At 43.2% G+C, this 19,779-nt stretch overlaps 1 protein-coding gene across 1 annotated transcript in view; it reads right to left on the bottom strand.

Moving 5' to 3' along the window:
- Positions 1-19,779, bottom strand: part of FRMPD2 (FERM and PDZ domain containing 2) — a 99,033-nt gene that overhangs the window by 6,889 nt on the left and 72,365 nt on the right. Inside the window, exons 21-24 of the mRNA XM_064269884.1 lie at positions 16,910-17,014; positions 11,940-12,033; positions 10,148-10,233; positions 768-915 (exon numbers count right to left, since the gene is read on the bottom strand). Of these exons, the coding sequence (XP_064125954.1) occupies positions 768-915; positions 10,148-10,233; positions 11,940-12,033; positions 16,910-17,014 (433 nt within the window). The remainder of the gene's footprint in view (positions 1-767; positions 916-10,147; positions 10,234-11,939; positions 12,034-16,909; positions 17,015-19,779) is intronic.

Below are 19,779 nucleotides of genomic sequence, written 5' to 3'. Positions count from 1 at the left end.
CAAATCATGACATACTAAGGAAATACACATTTTCTTAGCAGAAAGCAAAATCATGACGAAAGTGCAGAGAGATAACCCATCAGAAGGTGTGTAATTATGCCACTCTAAACAGATTGCAAGGAGCCCTGATGGCACAACCATTAAGTGCTCAGCTGCTAACCAAAAGGTCAGCAGTTCAAACCCACTCATGGCTCTGCAGGAGAAAAGACCTGGTAATCTGCTCCTGTAAGGATTATAGTCTAGAAAACCGTATGGAGCAGTTCTACTCTATCATATGAAGTCACTATGAGTCAAAATCAACTCAGTAAGAAACTGATTGTGGGTTTTCTTTTAAAAATTATAAGATAACAAGGCTAGAGTTCCTGAACACCCTTATCTTCCAGCCTGCCTAATCATTCCTCAGATCCTTTGCTACAAATATCTTGTTGGGAAAGTAGACCTTGGGTCAGAAAACACATGTCCCTTACACACTAATCTCATCCTGAAATACTTACACACAAACACTCTGGCAGCTGATCAGAAGACTTATTAAGGACTGGGAGCAAAATTATGCTTGATAATCATTTTGGGATAATACATTTTTTTTTGCAGAAACATGTTCCATTAGATTGGCTTCCATCCCGTTCAAAAGCTAGAAACATCACCCCCACTGCTCTTTCTTTTGAGAACCCAGAGGAAGCCTCCCTGCCTTTCCCTTTTGAGCTGAAAATTCAAAAGCAGCCCATGATGACATGACAATAGTAACAAGCAATTCTGTCTTCTCTCACCATCTGTCACTGAGACACAGCTCATGGGCCTGCCAGGCAAGGTTGTTACCAAGGAAACAGCCGCTCGTCCTTCTCCCATGCTGGTATTGGCAGAAGGACACTGCTGTACAGTGTTGGGGCCTCTTCTCTCTAGGACCAGTCTTGCAACCTAGAAGGACAGGTTAACAAACTCAATTCACACTACATATGGCAATCAGGAGGCACTTCCCTCACCTTGCAAATGCTTATTCATTTTTTCTGAGGCTTCCAGTAAGCTATGTCATTTGAGTCTCAAATCAAAATCTCCAATCTAACCTATTTCTTGGGATCCAGACCCATATTTCTCACTGCCTGTTGGGATAGTGGAGTCCCTGATTGGTGCAAAGAATTAACACGCTCGCCTGCTAACCAAATCTTGGAGGTTCAACTCCACCCAGAGGCTCCTTGGAAGAAAGGCCTTAAGAACTGCTTCCAAAATATCAGCCATTGAAAACCCTATGAAGCCACAAAAGTAAAAGACAAAATAAACAAATGGGACATCATAAAAATTAAAATCTTCTGTTCATCAAAAGACTTCGCCAAAAAAGTGAAAAGACAAGCTACCGATGAGGAGAATATCTTCTGAAACCATATATCTGATTAGAATCTAATAACCAAAATATATATAAAACTTCAACAACTTAACAACAAAAAGACAAATAACCCAATCATAAAATGGGCAAGGGACGTGAATAGACATTTTACCAAAGAGAACATTCAAACAGCCACCAAACCCATGAAAAGATGCTCAACATCATTATCCGTCACAGAGAATGCAAATCAAAACCACAATGAGACTCCATTTCACTCCCACTAGGGTGGCTAAGAATTAAAAAAAAAAAAAAAACAGAAAATAACAAATATTGGTGAGGATGTGGGGAAATCAGAATCCTTATCCATTGCTGGTAGGAATGCAAAATGGTATGGCTATTGTGGAAAACAGCATGGTGGTTCCTCAAAAATCTAAAAATAGAACTACCAGATGACTCAGCAATTCCACTCCAAGGGATATACCCAAGAGACTTAAAAGCAGAGACTCACACAAAGACTTGTGGTGCTACTCACAATAGCAAAAGGTGGAAGCAACCTAAATGCCCATAAACAGATGATTGGGTAAACAAAATGTAGTATACAAATACAACGGAATACTATTCAGCCAGTAGGAGAAATTAAGTCTTGATATATCCTACAATATGGATGAAGCTTGAAGACAGTATGCCGAGTGAAATAAGTCAATCACAAAAGGGCAAATATCGTATGACCTCACTCATATAAAAAGACAAGAAAAGGCAAATGTATAGAGACCAAAGTTTATTAATGGTAACCAGGGGTGGGAGAGAGGAGGAGAAGGGGAGCTAACAGTGATGGAAAAAAATTGCACTGATTAAGGACAGAGTTGGACAGTTGATTATTGTAATTGCTGTCAATAAGTTGTACACTTATAAAAAGTTGAACAGGCAAAAGTTGTGTGATAGATATATTTACAATGACAAAAAAGAAAAGAAAAAGAGTAGCTGCTGAGGCTGCTTATGTACAACCAAACAACTCAGGGGATTTGGTTCCCTGGTTTGGAGGTTTAGGGCCTTGGTTTCATGGGACATCCCAGTTAATTGGCCTAACACCGTGTTTAGTACTGTTCCAACCTCCTAGTTTGTTGTGCAGTGCCTGGGGTCTTAAAAGCTTGCAAGTGGCCATCCAAGGCACGACAATTGGTCTCTGTTCACCTGGAGGAACAGAGTAAGGAGGACAGTCAGGAATAGGAGAGGGATATGAAATGTGTGGCTCATTACCTCCATGAACAACTGCCTCATTGCCATGAGACCAGAAGAACTGGATGGTGCCCAGCTACCATTACAGAACATGTTGATCAAAGATTCTATAGAAGAATCCTGATCGAAAGGGGGAAAATACAGACCAGAATTTTAAATTCTGGTGGACTCCAGATTTTCTGGAGCCAAGGGGGCTGGATGAACCCCTATTGCCATGAGATAATCTTTAAACCTTAAACCAAAAATATCTCCTGAAGGTTTCTTAAAACCAAACAATAGTTTAGCTTACTAGTAAAAAATGTCTGCCTTGAGCATTATGCTCTTTTAAGAACTATGTAAAAAAAAAAAATTTTTTTAAGGTAAGGAAGGACACTATATAATGATTAGAGGGACAATATACCAAGAGGATATAACCATATTAAATATTTATGCACCCAATGACAGGGCTGCAAGATACATAAAACAAACTCTAAGAGCATTGAAAAGTGAGATCAACAGTTCCACAATAGTAGTAAGAGACTTCAACACACCACTTTCGGTGAAGGACAGGACATTCAGAAAGAAGCTTAGTAAAGACATGGAATATCTAAATGCCACAATCAACCAACTTGATCTCATAGACGTATACAGAACACTCCACCCAACAGGAAGCAAGTATACTTTCTTTTCTAGTGCACATGGAACATTCTCTAGAATAGACCACATATTAGGCCATAAAGCAAGCCTTAGCAGAATCCAAAACACTGAAATATTACAAAGCATCTTCTCTGACCATAAGGACATAAAAGTAGAAATCAATAACAGAAAAAGCAGGGAAAAGAAATCAAACACTTGGACAATGAACAATACCCTGCACAAAAAAGACTGGATTATAGAAAACATTAAGGACGGAATAAAGAAATTCATAGAATCCAATGAGAATGAAAACACTTCCTATCAAAACCTTTGGGACACAGTGAAAGCAGTGCTCAGAGGTCAATTTATATCAATAAATGCACACATAGAAAAAGAAGAAAGGGCCAAAATAAAAAAATTATCCCTACAACTTGAACAAATAGAAAGAGAGCAACAAAAGAAAACCTCAGGTACCAGGAGAAAACAAATAACAAAAATTAGAGCAGAACTAAATGAAATAGAAAACAGAAAAGCAACTGAAAGAATTAACAAGACCAAAAGCTGCTTCTTCGACAAAATTGATAAACCACTGGCCAAACTGACAAAAGAAAAACAGGAGAGGAAGCAAATAACCCAAATAAGAAATGAGATGGGCAATATTACAACAGACCCAACTGAAATGAAAAGAATCATATCACATTCCTATGAAAAATAGTGCTCTAACAAATTTGAAAACCTAGAAGAAATAGATGAATTCTTAGAAACACACTACATACCTAAACTAACAAAAACAGAGATACCCAGTGCCGTTGAGTTGATTCCAACTCATAACGAAAAACAGAGGTAGAACAACTAAATAGACCTATAATGAAAGAAGAGATTGAAAAGGTAATCAAAAAATTCCCCCCCCAAAAAAAACAAGCCCTGGCCTAGACGGCTTCACTGCAGAGTTCTACCAAACTTTCAGAGAAGAGTTAACACCACTACTACTAAAGTATTTCAGAGCATAGAAAAGGATGGAATACTCCCAAAATCATTCTATGAAGCCAGCATATCCCTGATACCAAAACCAGGTAGAGACACCACAAAAAAAGAAAATTACAGACCGATATCCCTCATGAACTTAGATGCAGAAATCCTCAATGAAATTCTAGCCAATAGAATTCAGCAACATATCAAAAAAAATAATAAACCGTGACGAAGGGGGATTCATACCAGGTATGCAGGGATGGCTCAACATTAGTAAAAATATTAATGTAAACCATCACATAAACAAATGACGAGAATCACATGATTTTATCAATTGATGCAGAAAAAGCATTTGACAAAGTTCAACACTCGATCATGATAAAAACTCTCAGCAAAATAGAAATAGAAGGAAAACCCCTCAACATAATAAAGGGCATTTATACAAAGCCAATAGCCAACATCATCCTAAATGGAGAGAGTCTGAAAGCATTCCCCTTGAGATTAGGAACCCGACAAGGATGCCCCTTATCACCACTTTTATTCAACAGTGTGCTGGAGGTCCTAGCCAGAGCAATTAGGCTAGATAAAGAAATAAAGGACATCCAGATTGGCAAGGAAGAAGTAAAAGTATCTCTATTTGCAGATGACATGATCTTATATACAGAAAACCCTAAGGAATCCTCCAGAAAACTGCTGAAACTAATACAACAGTTCAGCAGAGTATCAGGATACAAGATGAACATACAAAGATCAGATGAATTCCTCTACACCAACAAAAAGAACATCGAAGAGGAAATCACGAAATCAATACCATTTACAGTAGCCCCCAAGGAGATAAAATACTTAGGAATAAATCTTACCAGTGATGTAAAACTAAAAAACACTTCTGCAAGAAACCAGAAGAGACCTGCATAAGTAGAAAAAGATACCTTCCTCACGGATAGGAAGACTCAACATTGTAAAAATGTCTGTTCTACCCAAAGCAATCTATAGATTTAATGCAATTCTGACCCAAATTTCAACGACATTTTTTAATGAGATGGAGAAACAAATCACAAACTTCATATGGAAGGGAAAGAGGCCCCAGATAAGTAAAGCATTATTGAAAAAGAAGAACAAAGTGGGAGGCCTTACTCTACCTGATTTTAAAACCTATTATACCGCCACAGTAGTCAAAACAGCCTGGTACTCGTACGACAACAAATTCCTAGACCAATGGAACAGAAATGAGAATCCAGACATAAATCCATCCACATATGAGCAGCTGATATTTGACAAAGGCCGCAAAACAGTTAAATGGGGAAAAGATAGTCCTTTTAACAAATGGTGCTGGCATAACTGGATATCCATCTGCAAAAAAAAATGAAACAAGACCCATACCTCACACCAAGCACAAAAACGAACTCAAAATAGATCAAAGACCAAAATCTAAAATGATAAAGGTCATGGAAGAAAAAATAGGGCAATGTTAGGAGCCCTAAAACATGGCATAAACAGTATACAAAACATTACTAACAATGCAGAAGAAAAACTAGATAACTGGGAGCTTCTAAAAATCAAACACCTATGCTCATCCAAGACTTCCCCAAAAAAGTAAAAAGATTACACAGACTGGGAAAATGTGTTTAGCAATGACACTTCCGATCAGCGGCTGATCTCTAAAATCTACATGATACTGCAAAATCTCAACTAGAAAAAGACAAATAACCCAGCTGAAAAATGGGCAAAAGATATGAACAGACACTTCACTAAAGAAGACATTCAGGTAGCTAACAGATACATGAGGATTTTTAGCCATTAGAGAAATGCAAATCAAAACTACAATGAGATTTCATCTCGCTCCAACAAGGCTGGCGTTAATCCAAAAAACACAAAATAATAAATGTTGGAGAGGCTGTGGAGAGACTGGAACACTTATATACTGCTGGTGGGAATGTAAAATAGTACAAACACTTTGGAAACCAATTTGGCACTTCCTTAAAAAGCTAGGAATAGTACTACCATACAATCCAGCAATCCCACTTCTTGGAATATATCCTAGAGAAATAAGAGCCTTTACATGAACAGATATATGCACACCCATGTTCACTGCAGCACTATTTACAATAGCAAAAAGATGGAAGCAACTAAGGTGCCCATCAGTGGATGAATGGATAAATAAATTATGGTATATTCACACAATGGGTAAAGAACAGTGATGAATCTGTGAACCATTTCATAACATGGAGGAATCTGGAAGGGATAATGCTGAATGAAATTAGTCAGTTGCAAAAGGACAAATGTTATGTAAGACCACTATTATAAGAACTCGAGAAATAGTTTAAACAGAGAAGAAAACATTTTTTGATGGTTACAAGAGGGGGGAGGGAGGGTGGGAGAGGGATACTCACTAATTAGGTAGTAGTTTGTTTTTTTTTTTAAGAACTACTTTAGGTGAAGGGAAGGACAACATATAATACAGGAGAGGTCAGCACAACTGGACTAAACTAAAAGCCAAGAAGTTTCCTGAATAAACTGAATGCTTCGAAGGCCAGCGCAGCACAGGTGGGGGTTTGGGGACCATGGTTTCAGGGGACATCTAAGTCAATTGGCATAATAAAATCTATTATGAAAACATTCTGCATCCCACTTTGTAGAGTGGCATCTAGGGTCTTACATGCTAGCAAGCGGCCATTTAAGATGCATCAATTGGTCTCAACCCACCTGGAGCAAAGGAGAATGAAGAACACCAAGGACACAAGGCAATTACGAGCCCAAGAGACAGAAAGGGACACATAAACCAGAGACTACATCAGCCTGAGACCAGAAGAGCTAAATGGTGCCCAGCTACAACCGATGACTGCCCTGACAGGGAACACAACAGAGAACCCCTGAGGGAGCAGGAGAGCAGTGGGATGCAGACCCCAAATTCTTGTATAAAGATCAGACTTAAAGGTCTGACTGAGACTAGAAGGACCCCGGTGGTCATGGCCCCCAGACCTTCTGTTGGCCCAGGACAGGAACCATTCCCAAAGCCAACTCTTCAGACAGGGATTGAACTGGACAATGGGATGAATAGGGATGCTGGTGAGGAGTGAGCTTCTTGGATCAGGTGGACACTCGAAACCGTGCTGGCATCTCCTATCTGGAGAGGAGATGAGAGGGTAGAGGGGGTTAGCAGCTGGTGGAATGGACATGAAAAGGAGAGTGGAGGGAGGGAGTGGGCTGTCTCATTAGGGGAAATCAATTGGGAATATGTAGCAAGGTGTATATGGGTTTTTATGTGAGAGGCTGACTCGATTTGTAAACTTTCACTTAAAGCACAATAAAAATTAAAAAGGGGGAAAAAAAAACCCATTGCTTTCAAGTGAATTCCGACTCATAGCAACCCTACAGGACATAGTAGAACTGCCCCATAGAGTTTCCAAGGAGCACCTGGTGGACTTGAACTGCCCACCTTTTGGTTAGCAGGCATAGCACTTTACCACTATGCCACCAGGGTTTCCAACAACTATGCACATAGGATCAGATTGACAACAGCAACTCAAAAGATTAGATATGAACCTTAGAGGGCAGGGAGTTTATGCTAATGGAGGAGGAACAACTCAGAAAAGGAGGATGAGAATGGTTGCACAACTCAAAGAATGTAATCAATGTCACTGAACTGCACAAGTAGAAATGGTTGAATTGCTGTATGTTTTTCTGTGTATATTCTCAACAACAACAAAATAAAATTTGAAAAAGAGAGAGAAGAATACCCTGTGGAGCACAGTTCTACTCTGAAACACATGGGGTTGTCATGAGTCAGAATCAACTTGATACCAACTGGTTATTGGACAAGTACACGTAGAATTAACACACACTCCTCCATTTCAGCATATGAAAGGGCAAACTCATCGTCTTCTCCATATTCCGTCTCAGTCCCCTCCCTCATTCTGCCTAAAACACTGTTCCCCTTGTATTTGCTGTCTCGGCCCATGGGGCCATAACCCAACAGGGACCACACTTGGAGTTGTACAGCTCTTCACCTTCTGCCCTCCAAATAGCCATTTGGTCTGTAAGGCTTGCAAGTTCCCCATCATAAACATCTCCTCCAGTTCTTCCCACTCTTGCATTCCCTCTCCGTTGCCAATGCCCAGCTAGGCTGTGCCAAGCTCCAGCTAAACAGTTCCCTGGACCCTGCCTTTGCTTCCTTCGGTCTACCTTCCTGGTGGTTGCCAATGGATTGGTCTAAGATGCAAATTAATTAGGCAACACCCTTCATTAAAATCTCCAATGTTTCCCATCACCTAAACTCCAAACCCTGGACATGACATTCAGGCCTTTTCTGATCTGGCCTCCCCTTTCTTTCTGGTTTGATTTCTCCACACATACACCCTAGACCCTTGTAACCCAAAATGTGGTTCCAGGGGCAGTAGCTTGGCACCTCCTGGAAGCTCCTTAGAAATGCCATGCTTCCATTCTGGGGACTTGGCCCTGCTGCGACTGTCACTCAGCACAAGGCCCATGATCCCAGGGTGATAATTCCTGCCATCGTCACCCCTAGGAGGCCAGTAAAGCTTCTTCTTTAACTCTGTTCAGTACAAAGGTCTACAGGGTCTTTAAGGTTTTGGCAGTCAATTATACATGCACCCATTTCTTGAGCAGAGTGCCAGGCATGTAGTAGGTGCTCAATAAATATGTACTGAGTAGGGAGTTAGACGGATCAGTAACTAACAGGTGGTTATGAGCTTGGGCCACGTGCTCGGCTTATTCCGCTGGGCACTGACAGTAGGATAGGATGGAGGAGGGGGAAGGAATGGGGGAGACATTTCTGAAGTAGAGGCTGCAGGCCTTAGGGACCAGCTATATGTTTAGAGGACAAAAAAAAAGCCCCCAATCCTTCTTGTAGATGCTTGTACCCTAGCAGGGGAGGACGGTAGGGAATCTGCACTCCTTAGTGCTGTACGGTGAGCAGGGGGCTCTGGGGGCAGAGGGGAAGGGTATGCCTCCAGGCCTGAGAAGTTAGGGAGGGTCTTACTCAAGGACACACCACCTAACCTGAAGTTAGTCAAGCAAACGCAGTGGGGAGGGAGGGATAGGAGATGTCCCTCACGGCATTGGCCATGTTATCATTTTTCCTTCTTATAAGAATCCAACGCCAAACCCAGTGCTGCCGAGTAGATTCTGACTCCTAACGGCCCTATAGGACAGAGTAGAACTGCCCCATAGAGTTTCCAAGGAGCACCTGGTAGATTCAAACTACCCACCCTTTAGAGGGTATTAATAAAATTATGACTATTCTTGCTATATATCAACCAAGGTTGTCAATATAAGTAAATTTCACCTGATTTGAGAAAGAAAGCAGAAAAGGGGCAGAACTACACCTAGCCATTTGCTGGAAGGGCCCCTATAGCTGGAGCCTATAGGTGACCTTCCTGGGCAATTAAAGGCTGCCACCTTCAGGCAGAGGACCAAATACCACGCAGCGACCTTTAGGTGCTACCTGGCACCACATGGGATAAGGAGCACACGATGGGTGAAACCTGAATGGGTGTTCTGAATCTTTACCCCATTTCAATAAGAAGAATACAAGCAGAGTCTGGCCAGGTCCTGGCGGAGATAAACACAGGGCCATGGGGAATAGGTATGCACTGCAAGGAGGGGCCATCATGGGCACAGACAAGGAGGCAGAAGGCCTGAGAACAAATGGAAGCCCGGGGGTCAGGAGGGCTAGAGTGGGGCTGGAGCAGAGAGCGTGAGCGAGAGAAGCCGTTTCTCCCCACCAGCACTGCTCAGCTGAGTCCAGGGTCCAGGCAGGCGATGAGCCTTTCACTGCTCAGAAACATCTGTCTGCTTCCTCCTGATTTCATATCCCCATAAAATGAAAAGTGAAAAAGAAAAAAAAGAGAGAGAGAGAGAAGAAGAAAATCTTGTTTTGTTTCCTGCCTGCTTCCCTCCCACCTACAGGCAGCTGTAGCTCCTGCTGTTATCCAGGAAAGTTTTAGAAGGAAGGGACCCCCCAGCCCCACCCTGGGATGGTACACTCACCTGCCCAGAGCCTTTGAGGCACTGCACAGCCTGCTCGTGGGTGAGGCCACACAGACTTACTCCATCCACCTGCAAGAGCCGGTCACCTGCAAGAGGGGCAAACGGCATCAGCATGCCCCAGTGTTTCTCCCATGCCCTGCCCCACAACCTTCCGGGGGCGCTCAGCAAGGGGAGGCGAGAAGCCTACGGAATCAGAGGGAATCATAGCCTGGGGCAGAGCACTAGTCCCTCTCTCTGAACACTAGGTAACACTTTCACTCCCTCCTTCCAAACACATCAGTGATATAAAAACTCTTATATTACGGGCTCAAAATGGTTGACCCAGCTCTGTACGACCTTATCCTTGCTCCTGTTTTCCTGTGAAATGGCTTTTGATAGTATTTTCAAGTCATTGAGGGGTATTATTTCATATTTCCAGAATATTTTTTATTTCTGAATAGGTCAGGGACATGTTGGTTGATGTTGAGGACAATGGAATTCTAGGGGCAATGGAGGTAAGTAAAATTCTATGTGCCCTTTTTGGTTCCATCCTGGCAGTTTTGGAGAACAACAGACCTCCCTCTCCCCCTTCTTTTATAGCAGTGGAAAGCGAGGAAGGACAGAGAGGTTTGCCAGCGTCCTCCCCAGACATAAAGCGTAAGAAACCAGTGCAAGCCCTGTTCTCAAAGGGAAGCACTAAGTTTTCCAGTTAAGGCCAGGTAGCAACAAGCTTATTTTAAATCTTGTATTTTTTGTCAACTTATGCTCTCCAATATATGGAGTCCCTGGGTGGCATAAACTGTCAAGCTTTTGGCTACTAACTGAAAAGTCGTAGGTTCAAATCCGCCCAGAGATGCCTCAGAAGGAAGGCCTGGGGATCTACTTCTGAAAACTCAGACGTTGAAAACCCTATGGAGCACAGCTCTACTCTGACGCACACGGTATTGCCCCGAGTCAGAAATGACTCAATGGCAACTGGTTTACATTCCATTACACCACTACAAACCAGGGTGTCTAACCTAACCATCTTGGTTCAAACCACCGCTGAGAATTTGCATTTCCACCCCAGGTACACTGAATTAGAATCTACAGTTTAACAAGATCCCCAGGTGGTTCTTAGGTACAATCAATTCTCAGAACTGGTCCCTAACCAGCAGTATTAGCATCCATCCAGTGGGAACTCGTTAGAAATGCAAATACTCAGCAGGCGTTCAAACCAGAATGAACTGGTTCAAAGCCCTGCTACAAACATTTAATACTCACATTAACCCTATCGAGCCGGTTGTTGTTAGCTGTCAGCTGAGCCCCCGACTCATGGGGGCCCTGTGCACGATGAAATGGAATCCTGGTCAGTCCTGCACAATCCCCACGCTCAGCTGGGGATCAGGACCACTACGACCCAGACAGCATTCATGGGCTGAGTTTTGGAGGTAAATCACCAGGTCTTTCTTTCCAGCCCATATTAGCATGGAATTCTGCTGAAACCTGGTCAGCTTCATAGCAACACCCAAGCCTTCACTGATAGCTGGGCGGTAGCTGTGCATGAGGTACACTGGCTGAGCGTTGGAGCAAGGTCTTCAGCATGGAAAGCGAGAATTCTACCACCAGGTTACCACCGCCCTATGAGCAGGCAAGTTAAATTATTCCCTTTTACAGGTGATGAAACCAAGACCAGGAAAGGACAGCCATGTGCACAAGGTCTCGAAAAGAAGGTGTGGATGAGGCTGGCATCTGGAGTCAGGATGCTCTAACACCTTGTCCAGGGCACTTACATTTCAGAGTGCCAAGTTCTCAACAAGACACCCTCCCTTACCCTGCAGGATCTGCCCTTCTTTGGCAGCTGGCCCCCCAGGAATGATAGATTTCACGTAGATTCCTCCAAGGAGCACACTTGTGTTAATGCCACCCTGAAAGACACAACAACACAATTTACCACCTTTGTCTGTCCCCACCTGGGGGAAGCTTTCCCCTTACCAGTGAAGCCACCACCCGCCCTCCACCCTAGGCCATTGCCACACCACCATCTGATGCTATCATATGTATTTGCTCATTTGGTTAGGCTATATTGTCCACTGAGCAACAAGGCAAGAGGCTTATGAGAATTATAAGAATATAAGGTGCATGAGGGAGCTTTGGAAGCCCTGGTGGTGTAGTGGTTAAGTGCTATGGCTGCTAACCAAAGGGATGGCAGTTGAAGTCCACCAGGCGTTCCTTGGAAACTCTATGGTGCAGTTCTACTCTGTCCTACAGGGTCGCTGTGAGTTGGAATCGACTCGGCGGCACTGGGTTTGGTTTTAGTTTTGGAGCGAGGTTTGTCGGATCTCCAGCACCCAGCACTGGGACACACATGCTGAGTAATCAGACTCACAGGAATATACTACACAGTCTCCATAGGTAGGAACCAGCGTTTGTGGATATGGCTCCTGGCCTGAAGAGCCTGGCACACCCTGGACGTCTGTGCATTGGTTTGTGTATACAGAACTAGCATTAAACTCTACAATAGATAATGAACATCTCTAGGGTCAGCAGGTAAACATCTGTTTTATTTGTTCTAATTTACTTTATGCCTGTATACACACATTTATACAGGTTCTTACATCAGTGGAAACATACCATTCTTGTGCAGATTTTCTTTTTCCTTCATTTTCGTACATCCTCCCCTTTACCCTTTTCCCCTTCCACCCCTAACTCCACCACAGGCAACATGCTAGTAACTGGGTGTGTATATCCTTCTGTACTTTCCTCCTTGCTCACATGATCACATATAAATGATTTTTAAAAAATCTTTCTGAGCTTCAAGCACAGGCACACAAGCAGGTCAGCTGAATCACCCTAAGGCCCACTGGAGTTTTACTCATCTTATCCCAGACTTGAAACCAGGCTGCCCAGCACCAGTGAGGAAAGCCTCACAATGACCTATCACCAAAAAAAAAAAAAAGGTTTATAATCCACCTCAGAAGCTATCCAGACACGCGACTCAGAATCTTGCCTTGTTTGGTGGACTTGCCCTGTATCTAGTTCTTTCGATTTCTGCTCAGAGAGACTTGCTAAACTTGCCCCAGAGTCAGGCAGCTCTCGCTTGCTGATGAAACAGCAACTTTGACTTGATTTCAGAACACTACTGGGTAGTCTCTGCTTCTTACTAACAAAACAAAACCAGTTGCCATTGAGTCTATTCCAGCTCATGGCGACCACATGCATGTCAAGGTAGAACTATGCTCCACAGGGTTTTCAGTGGCTGATTTTTCGGAAGTACAGGCAGTCCTCAGATTACGAATGAGTTTCATCCCCACACCTGTCTTTAAGTCAAATTTGTACATAAATCAGAACAGTCAGGTACAGTTTGTACCTAACATTAGTCAAATTTTTGTCTTACTATATAGCATGTAGTGTACCTTCCTATGCATAAAAACATTAAAGAAACACTTCCAGATACACTAAAACACCTTATGATAATACAGTAATAATATTAATAATAATGTTTTGATATGCTTGGCAAAGTACATCCTTGGAAACTCAATGGGGCAGTTCTACTCCGTCCTATAGGGCCGCTATGAGTCGGAATCGACTCGAGGGCACTGGGTTCTGGGTTGCAAAGTAGTGCCCGTTTGTTATTACAAACCATTGTATGTACCTAAAATTTTTAATATAATAGGCCCTACAGGGTTAGTTTATAACTAAGGGTTGTACATAAACCGGATGTTCATAACCCAGGGACTAAATTGCTAGGCTTTTCTTCTGTAGCACCACTGGGTGGGCTCGCACCTCCAGCCTTTTGGTTAGCAGCTGAACTCAGTAACTGTTTGCACTACCCAGTGACTCCTCTTAGTAACAAACACAGACAATACAAACTCACCTTGGGTTGTATGTTTCACAGAAATGGGATCATGTACACAGTTGTCTACATCTTGCTTTCTTGCTCACCTCCTGGGAATCTTTCCGTGTGCCCTGGGCCAGCTCTGATTCATTCATTTTAATGGCAGAACTTACTATCTATGTATACATGTGCCATGGTATACACAACGAGTCACCTATTCATCCACGGTCATTTTCTCCTTTTGCCATATAAACACATTGCATGAATCGTCCTCACATACACGGCATACTTACTGGGACTTTTAATTATGTTAAAGATACTCCCAGGGGTAGCATTTCTGGGTCAAAGGATACGCATGCTTTTAATTATAACAGATGTTGCCAGATTGAATCCCAGTGTGAATGTGAATATAATTATTCACATTTTTACCTGTATTGTAAGAGAATACCCTTTTCCTGCCAATCTGTTGGACGTAGTTTAAATTTGTGTTTCAATTTCATTGGTATTCCTATGGATTTTTATGGCTTTGAACATTTTCCATTTGTATAATGGCCATGTGGATTTGAGTGGGACATTTCAAGAATTATTTTTGATATTAAATTTCCCCAAAGACAAGAAAACATATTTGTCACCACCCAAAGGAAGTCACTGGCCTCTTCACAGCATATACATTTTTTTATGAATAATCCAAAATTGAGCAAGTTTTTTAGTCAAGAAATAGCTATGTTTGATGCCTGATAGGATTTTTACCCCAAGCCAAGAATAAGTTGTCCACCTTAAAAAGCCAGAAGTAGAAATACTACACAATCCAGCAATCCTACTCCTAGGAATATATCCTAGAGAAATGAAAGCCATCACATGAATAGACACATGCACACACATGTTCACTGCAGCACTGTTCACAACAGCAAAACGATGGAAACAACCTAGATGCCCATCAACAGATGAGTGGATAAACTGTGGTACATACACACAATGGAGTATTACGCAGTGATAAAGAACAACGATCAATCAGCAAAACATCTCACAACGTGGATGGATCTGGGGGCCATTATGCTGAGTGAAATACATCAATCACAAAAGGGTAAATATTGTATGAGACCACTACTATAAAAACTCATGATAAGGTTTACACACAGGGGTAAAAAAAAAAAAATTTTTGGTGGTTACGAGGGAGGGGAGGAGTGGGAAGAGGAAATCACTAACAAGATAGCAGACAGGTGTTAACTCTGGTGAAGGGAAAGGGAACACACAATAAAAGAGAAGTCAGCACAACTTGAACAAGGCAAAGCCATAGAAGCTTCCTAGACATACGCAAATACCTTGAGGGACCAATTTACTAGGGCTGAGGGTTGGAGACCATGGTCTCGGGGGACATCTAGGTTAACTGGCATAACATAGTTCATAAAGAAAATGTTCTACGTACTACTTTGGTGAGTAGTGTCTAGGGTCTTAAAAGCTTGCAAGCAGCCATCTAAAATACATCTATTGGTCCCATCACATTTGGAGCAAAAGAGAATGAAGAAAACCAAAGACACAAGGAAAATATTGGTCCAAAGGACTAACGAACCACATGAACCACAGCCTCCACCAGCCTGAGCCCAGAAGAACTAGATGGTGCCCAGCTACCACCACCCATGGCTCTGACAGGTATCACAAGAGAGGGTTCCAGACAGAGTGGGAGAAAAACGTAGAACAAAATTCAAATTCACAAAAAAACACCAGACTTACTGATCTGACAGAGACTGGAGAAACCCTGAGACTATGGTACCCGGAAACACTACTAACTCAGAACTGAAGCCACTCCCAAAGCCCACCTTTCAGCCTAAGATTAGACAGGCCTATAAAACAAACAATAACACATGTGAAGAAAGTACTTCTTAGTTCATTCAAGAATACAAGACCAACTGGGAAACACCTGCCCAAAAGCAAAGATGAGAAGGTAGGAAGGGACAGGAAACCTGGATGAATGGACATGGGGAACTTGCGGTATAAAGGGGAAGAGGGCTGACGCATTGCGAGGATTGCAACCAATGTCACAAAACAGTTTGTGTATAAATTTCTGAATGAGAAACTAATTTGCACTGTCAACTTTGACCTAAAGCGTGATAAAAAAAAATTTTTTTTTTTGTTTGTTTCTTACTTGCTCGCTTAAAATCTTCTTCCACTAACTAACATCAAATTTATTGCAGGCTAGGCGGCTGACAATTCAGGTGTCCTTGCCCTAGGCACATGGCATTATCGAGTAGGAAATCAAAGAATGCCCTCTATTCACTTACTTCTTGGGTCCCATTGGGAAGTTTTCACAACCCGTGGCATTTCTTAACCTGCTGGGAAATTCTATTCTGTTTCCAATCAACAATTAAATTCAACGGTGAAGTTCCAGAAATCCAGACCCATTCCAGAGACTCAGGGTAACGGATTATTTTCAACGCTCACTAACAATAAGCAGTATCTTTCAACTTCTGAGTTCTCACCACCCTTTTTGCAGACCATTCCCCAACTATTCCTGGGAGTCTGACAGAGCTCAGAAACGAAATGCAAAGTGTAAATACTGACTTGACTTTGCCCTGGACCTTGGAACTGGGGAACACAAGGCTCCACTTTGACCCTGCTCTGGATGACCATGAATTACTCCATTCACCTCTGGCCTTGTCTCCCTGCAGCCCACCCTCCCTGCTCCGGCCTTGTTGTCCAGCTTAACCTCAGAGTCAGAACACATCACTCAATTCCACTCACACCGCCTCTTCCAGCTGGTGGTTGACCTGTGTCTCCCAGTTTGTCTTTGAACTCCCATCCCCACTGCAGGCCCCCCAGTGACTTCCTGGGTTTGTCTACTTCCCATGTGGTACTAGTACACAATGAGCACTTTATCAAAGGCTCCCCTAAGAGTGGAATTCCCATCAGGGCTCCAAATGGGAGTCTTTTCAACTGTTTACTTTCTAAGCCCTCCTAACAACTCTTACAGTCACGCTGAATCCAAGTGTCCCATCTTCTTTAACCAGTTCCACGAAGTAGATTTCACTGGCTTTGGTTTCTGAGGGTGACGAAGGACTAGAGGAATCGATACTCTGTGCCAAAAAAGAAAAAAGTAGAAGGCATGAGGATTTGCTCTGTCTAAGCAGTGGCACATCCTGAACTCTCACTGCTTGCAGGAGCAGACAGCACTGCACACCAGCAAGAGCATGAGCGTCAGAGCTGGGCCAAAAGTGATTAATTTCCAGCTTTATTGGCTTCATCCTTTATGACCTTGGACAAGTCTCTCCATCTCTCCAGCCTTAGTTTCCCAAATCATAGAATTGGAATGAGAGATCTCATCCTGACAGTGTGATTATGAATGGTGCCCAGCATTTAGTATCAGGTCAATAAATCTAGGTTCCCCCTGTCTCCACTCATCATACAAATATCCATATTAAAACTGAAGTTATCCAGATACTTCTTGGTAGCTTTATACGTGACACACAGCCAAGTGGTTGCACACTGGATACGAGAGAGACTGAAGCTTCTTTGGGCAGAAGAAAATCTCAGCAGGGTCTTCAATAACTCCTAGTAATACTGGCTGCGTTGGGGCTCTACTTTATGAACGTTGAATGCTTTAGAAAAAGACAGAAGAGAAAAATTATCTACTATGTGCCAGACATTTTGCTTGGTACTGTGACATTTGTTGTTGTTGTTAGTTGCCTCTGAGTCAGCTCTGACTCATGGTGACTTTACGCATAACAGAACGAAACATTGTCTGGTCCTGTGCCATGTTCATGATCATGGCTGTGTTGGAGTCCATTGTTGTGGCTGGTGTGTAGTGCCTTCAAACCTAGAAGCCTCATCTTAAGCACTGTATTGGGCAATGTTCTGTTGTTATATGTAGGGTTTTCGCTGGCTGATTTTCAGAAGTAGATCACCAGGCCTTTATTCCTAGTCCGTCTTAGTCTGGAAGCTCAGCTGAAACCTGTCCACCATGGGTGACCCTGCTGGTATTTGAAATACCAGTAGCATAGCTTCCAGCATCATAGTAACACACAAGCCACCACAGTACAACAAACTGACAGATAGGTGGTAGACTGTGACATAATCACATAAAATTTACTCATTCATCTGGTCATTTGACAACACTTATTGATATGCCAGGCACTGTGCAAATTCTATGGGGTGGGTAGCAATGATAGGACAGACTTGCCCATATTGAACTTACTGTCTAGTGTGGGACAGATTCCCGAGTAATTGACCAATACCCTGTGATAATAAGTGTGATAGTGATAAAGTGCATGTTATTATCTGGAGGCTCAGGGACATAATGCAGCCAGTAAGGGGGAGAACTGAAATGCAAACTCAGGTCTGGCAGGCACAAAAGCTTAAGGAGCAGTGATATCTTGCCAACAACAGCAGAGAAGGAGCCGAAGAGTCACACCCTGGCCTGGGCTGATCAGTGTCTGTAAGCAGAGAATGCCGGGGGCTCACTGTTCATGTTCCACTAGCCACAGGGTCCCTACCCAGTCTCTTGTCCTTTCTGTCCCCTTTGCTTAGCCGCTTCCTGGTCACCACACTGGAAGATATAGTTAACATGTAGGGAAATAAACAAGCTGAAGTAAGCTAAAAGATTATCAATCGAACAGAAGAGGCTCCAAAAAGATGGTAACAACAAAACCTAATCACTCCAGAGACCCTCACACCCCATGGCCTGGCAAGAAATTTTGTCTAAATTTTAAAATCCACAGACTAAAACAACCACTGAGGGGTGAGCCGCACGTGAGAGTGTTGACAATGCCACGAGGCTGCCACGTGATCCAGAAGAGTCTGGGGTGTACAGGTCCTGCAGCCTGTGTGGTGGTCAGCCCTGGGCTTGGAGCACCATCACTCCACCTCAGCCCCCACCCAGAGCACAGTCAGAGGTGTGCAGTCTCAGGGGAGCCCAGCCTGAAGGCCCCTCTGCCCTGCTTTCTGCCAAGTGCAGTCCAGGGCTCAGGTCTGGGCTGTGTAATCGGGCCTCACAGATTTGAACCCTAGCTCTGCTCCTTTCTCCCTGTGAGACCTCGGGCACATTCCTTTTCCTCTCTGTTCTCAGACACCCCATCTACAAAAAGGTTAAGAATAGTAACTCGGAGTCCCTGGGCCACGCAAATGGTTAATGCACTCGGCTACTAACCAAAAGGTTGGAGGTTTGAGTCCACCCAGAGGCACCTCAGAAGAAAGGCCTGGTGATCTACTTCCAAAAAATCGGTCATTAAATATGGAGCACAGTTCCACTCTGACACATGCGTTCACCACGAGTTGGCGTCGGTCATTAAATATGGAGCACAGTTCCACTCTGACACATGCGTTCACCACGAGTCGGCATCGACTCAGGAACTCTTAGGGTTGCCTCAAAGCTCACACGAGATAATACGTGAAAAGTGATTGGGACATGGCCTGACTCATAGTTCAGCACTCAGTAAGTGTCAGCTATTATTATCATTCAGCTCTTGCTGACCCCCTACATCTCGTCCTTTATGGGATGCACTGTCTGGGTGATCACCACAGCCAATTAGGAGGAAACGCGCATCAGTGAAGCCCTACTGTGTGCAGGGTCCTGGCACAGCACTTGTCTCACCACAGCTAGGAGGGATGGGCAGCATCATCCCTCTTCATAAGAGAGAAAATGAAGTCCAGAGAGGTGAAGCAACCCATCCGTTTTAATCAGCGTCCTCACAAAAAACAGAAGGCATACACACTCAACCTGGGCAAAGAGGGTTTAACAAAAGGCTTGTTTTCAAAGGTGTGGGCGGCACTTAGAGAAACCAGTAAGAAAAGGCTAAGTACTCTGGACAGAGTCCCTGGACGGTGCAAGTGGTTAACACACTTG

The sequence above is a fragment of the Loxodonta africana genome, chromosome 16, assembly GCF_030014295.1.
Source record: "Loxodonta africana isolate mLoxAfr1 chromosome 16, mLoxAfr1.hap2, whole genome shotgun sequence".
NCBI lineage: Eukaryota > Metazoa > Chordata > Mammalia > Proboscidea > Elephantidae > Loxodonta > Loxodonta africana.
This window is presented reverse-complemented; position numbering and strand designations above follow the sequence as displayed.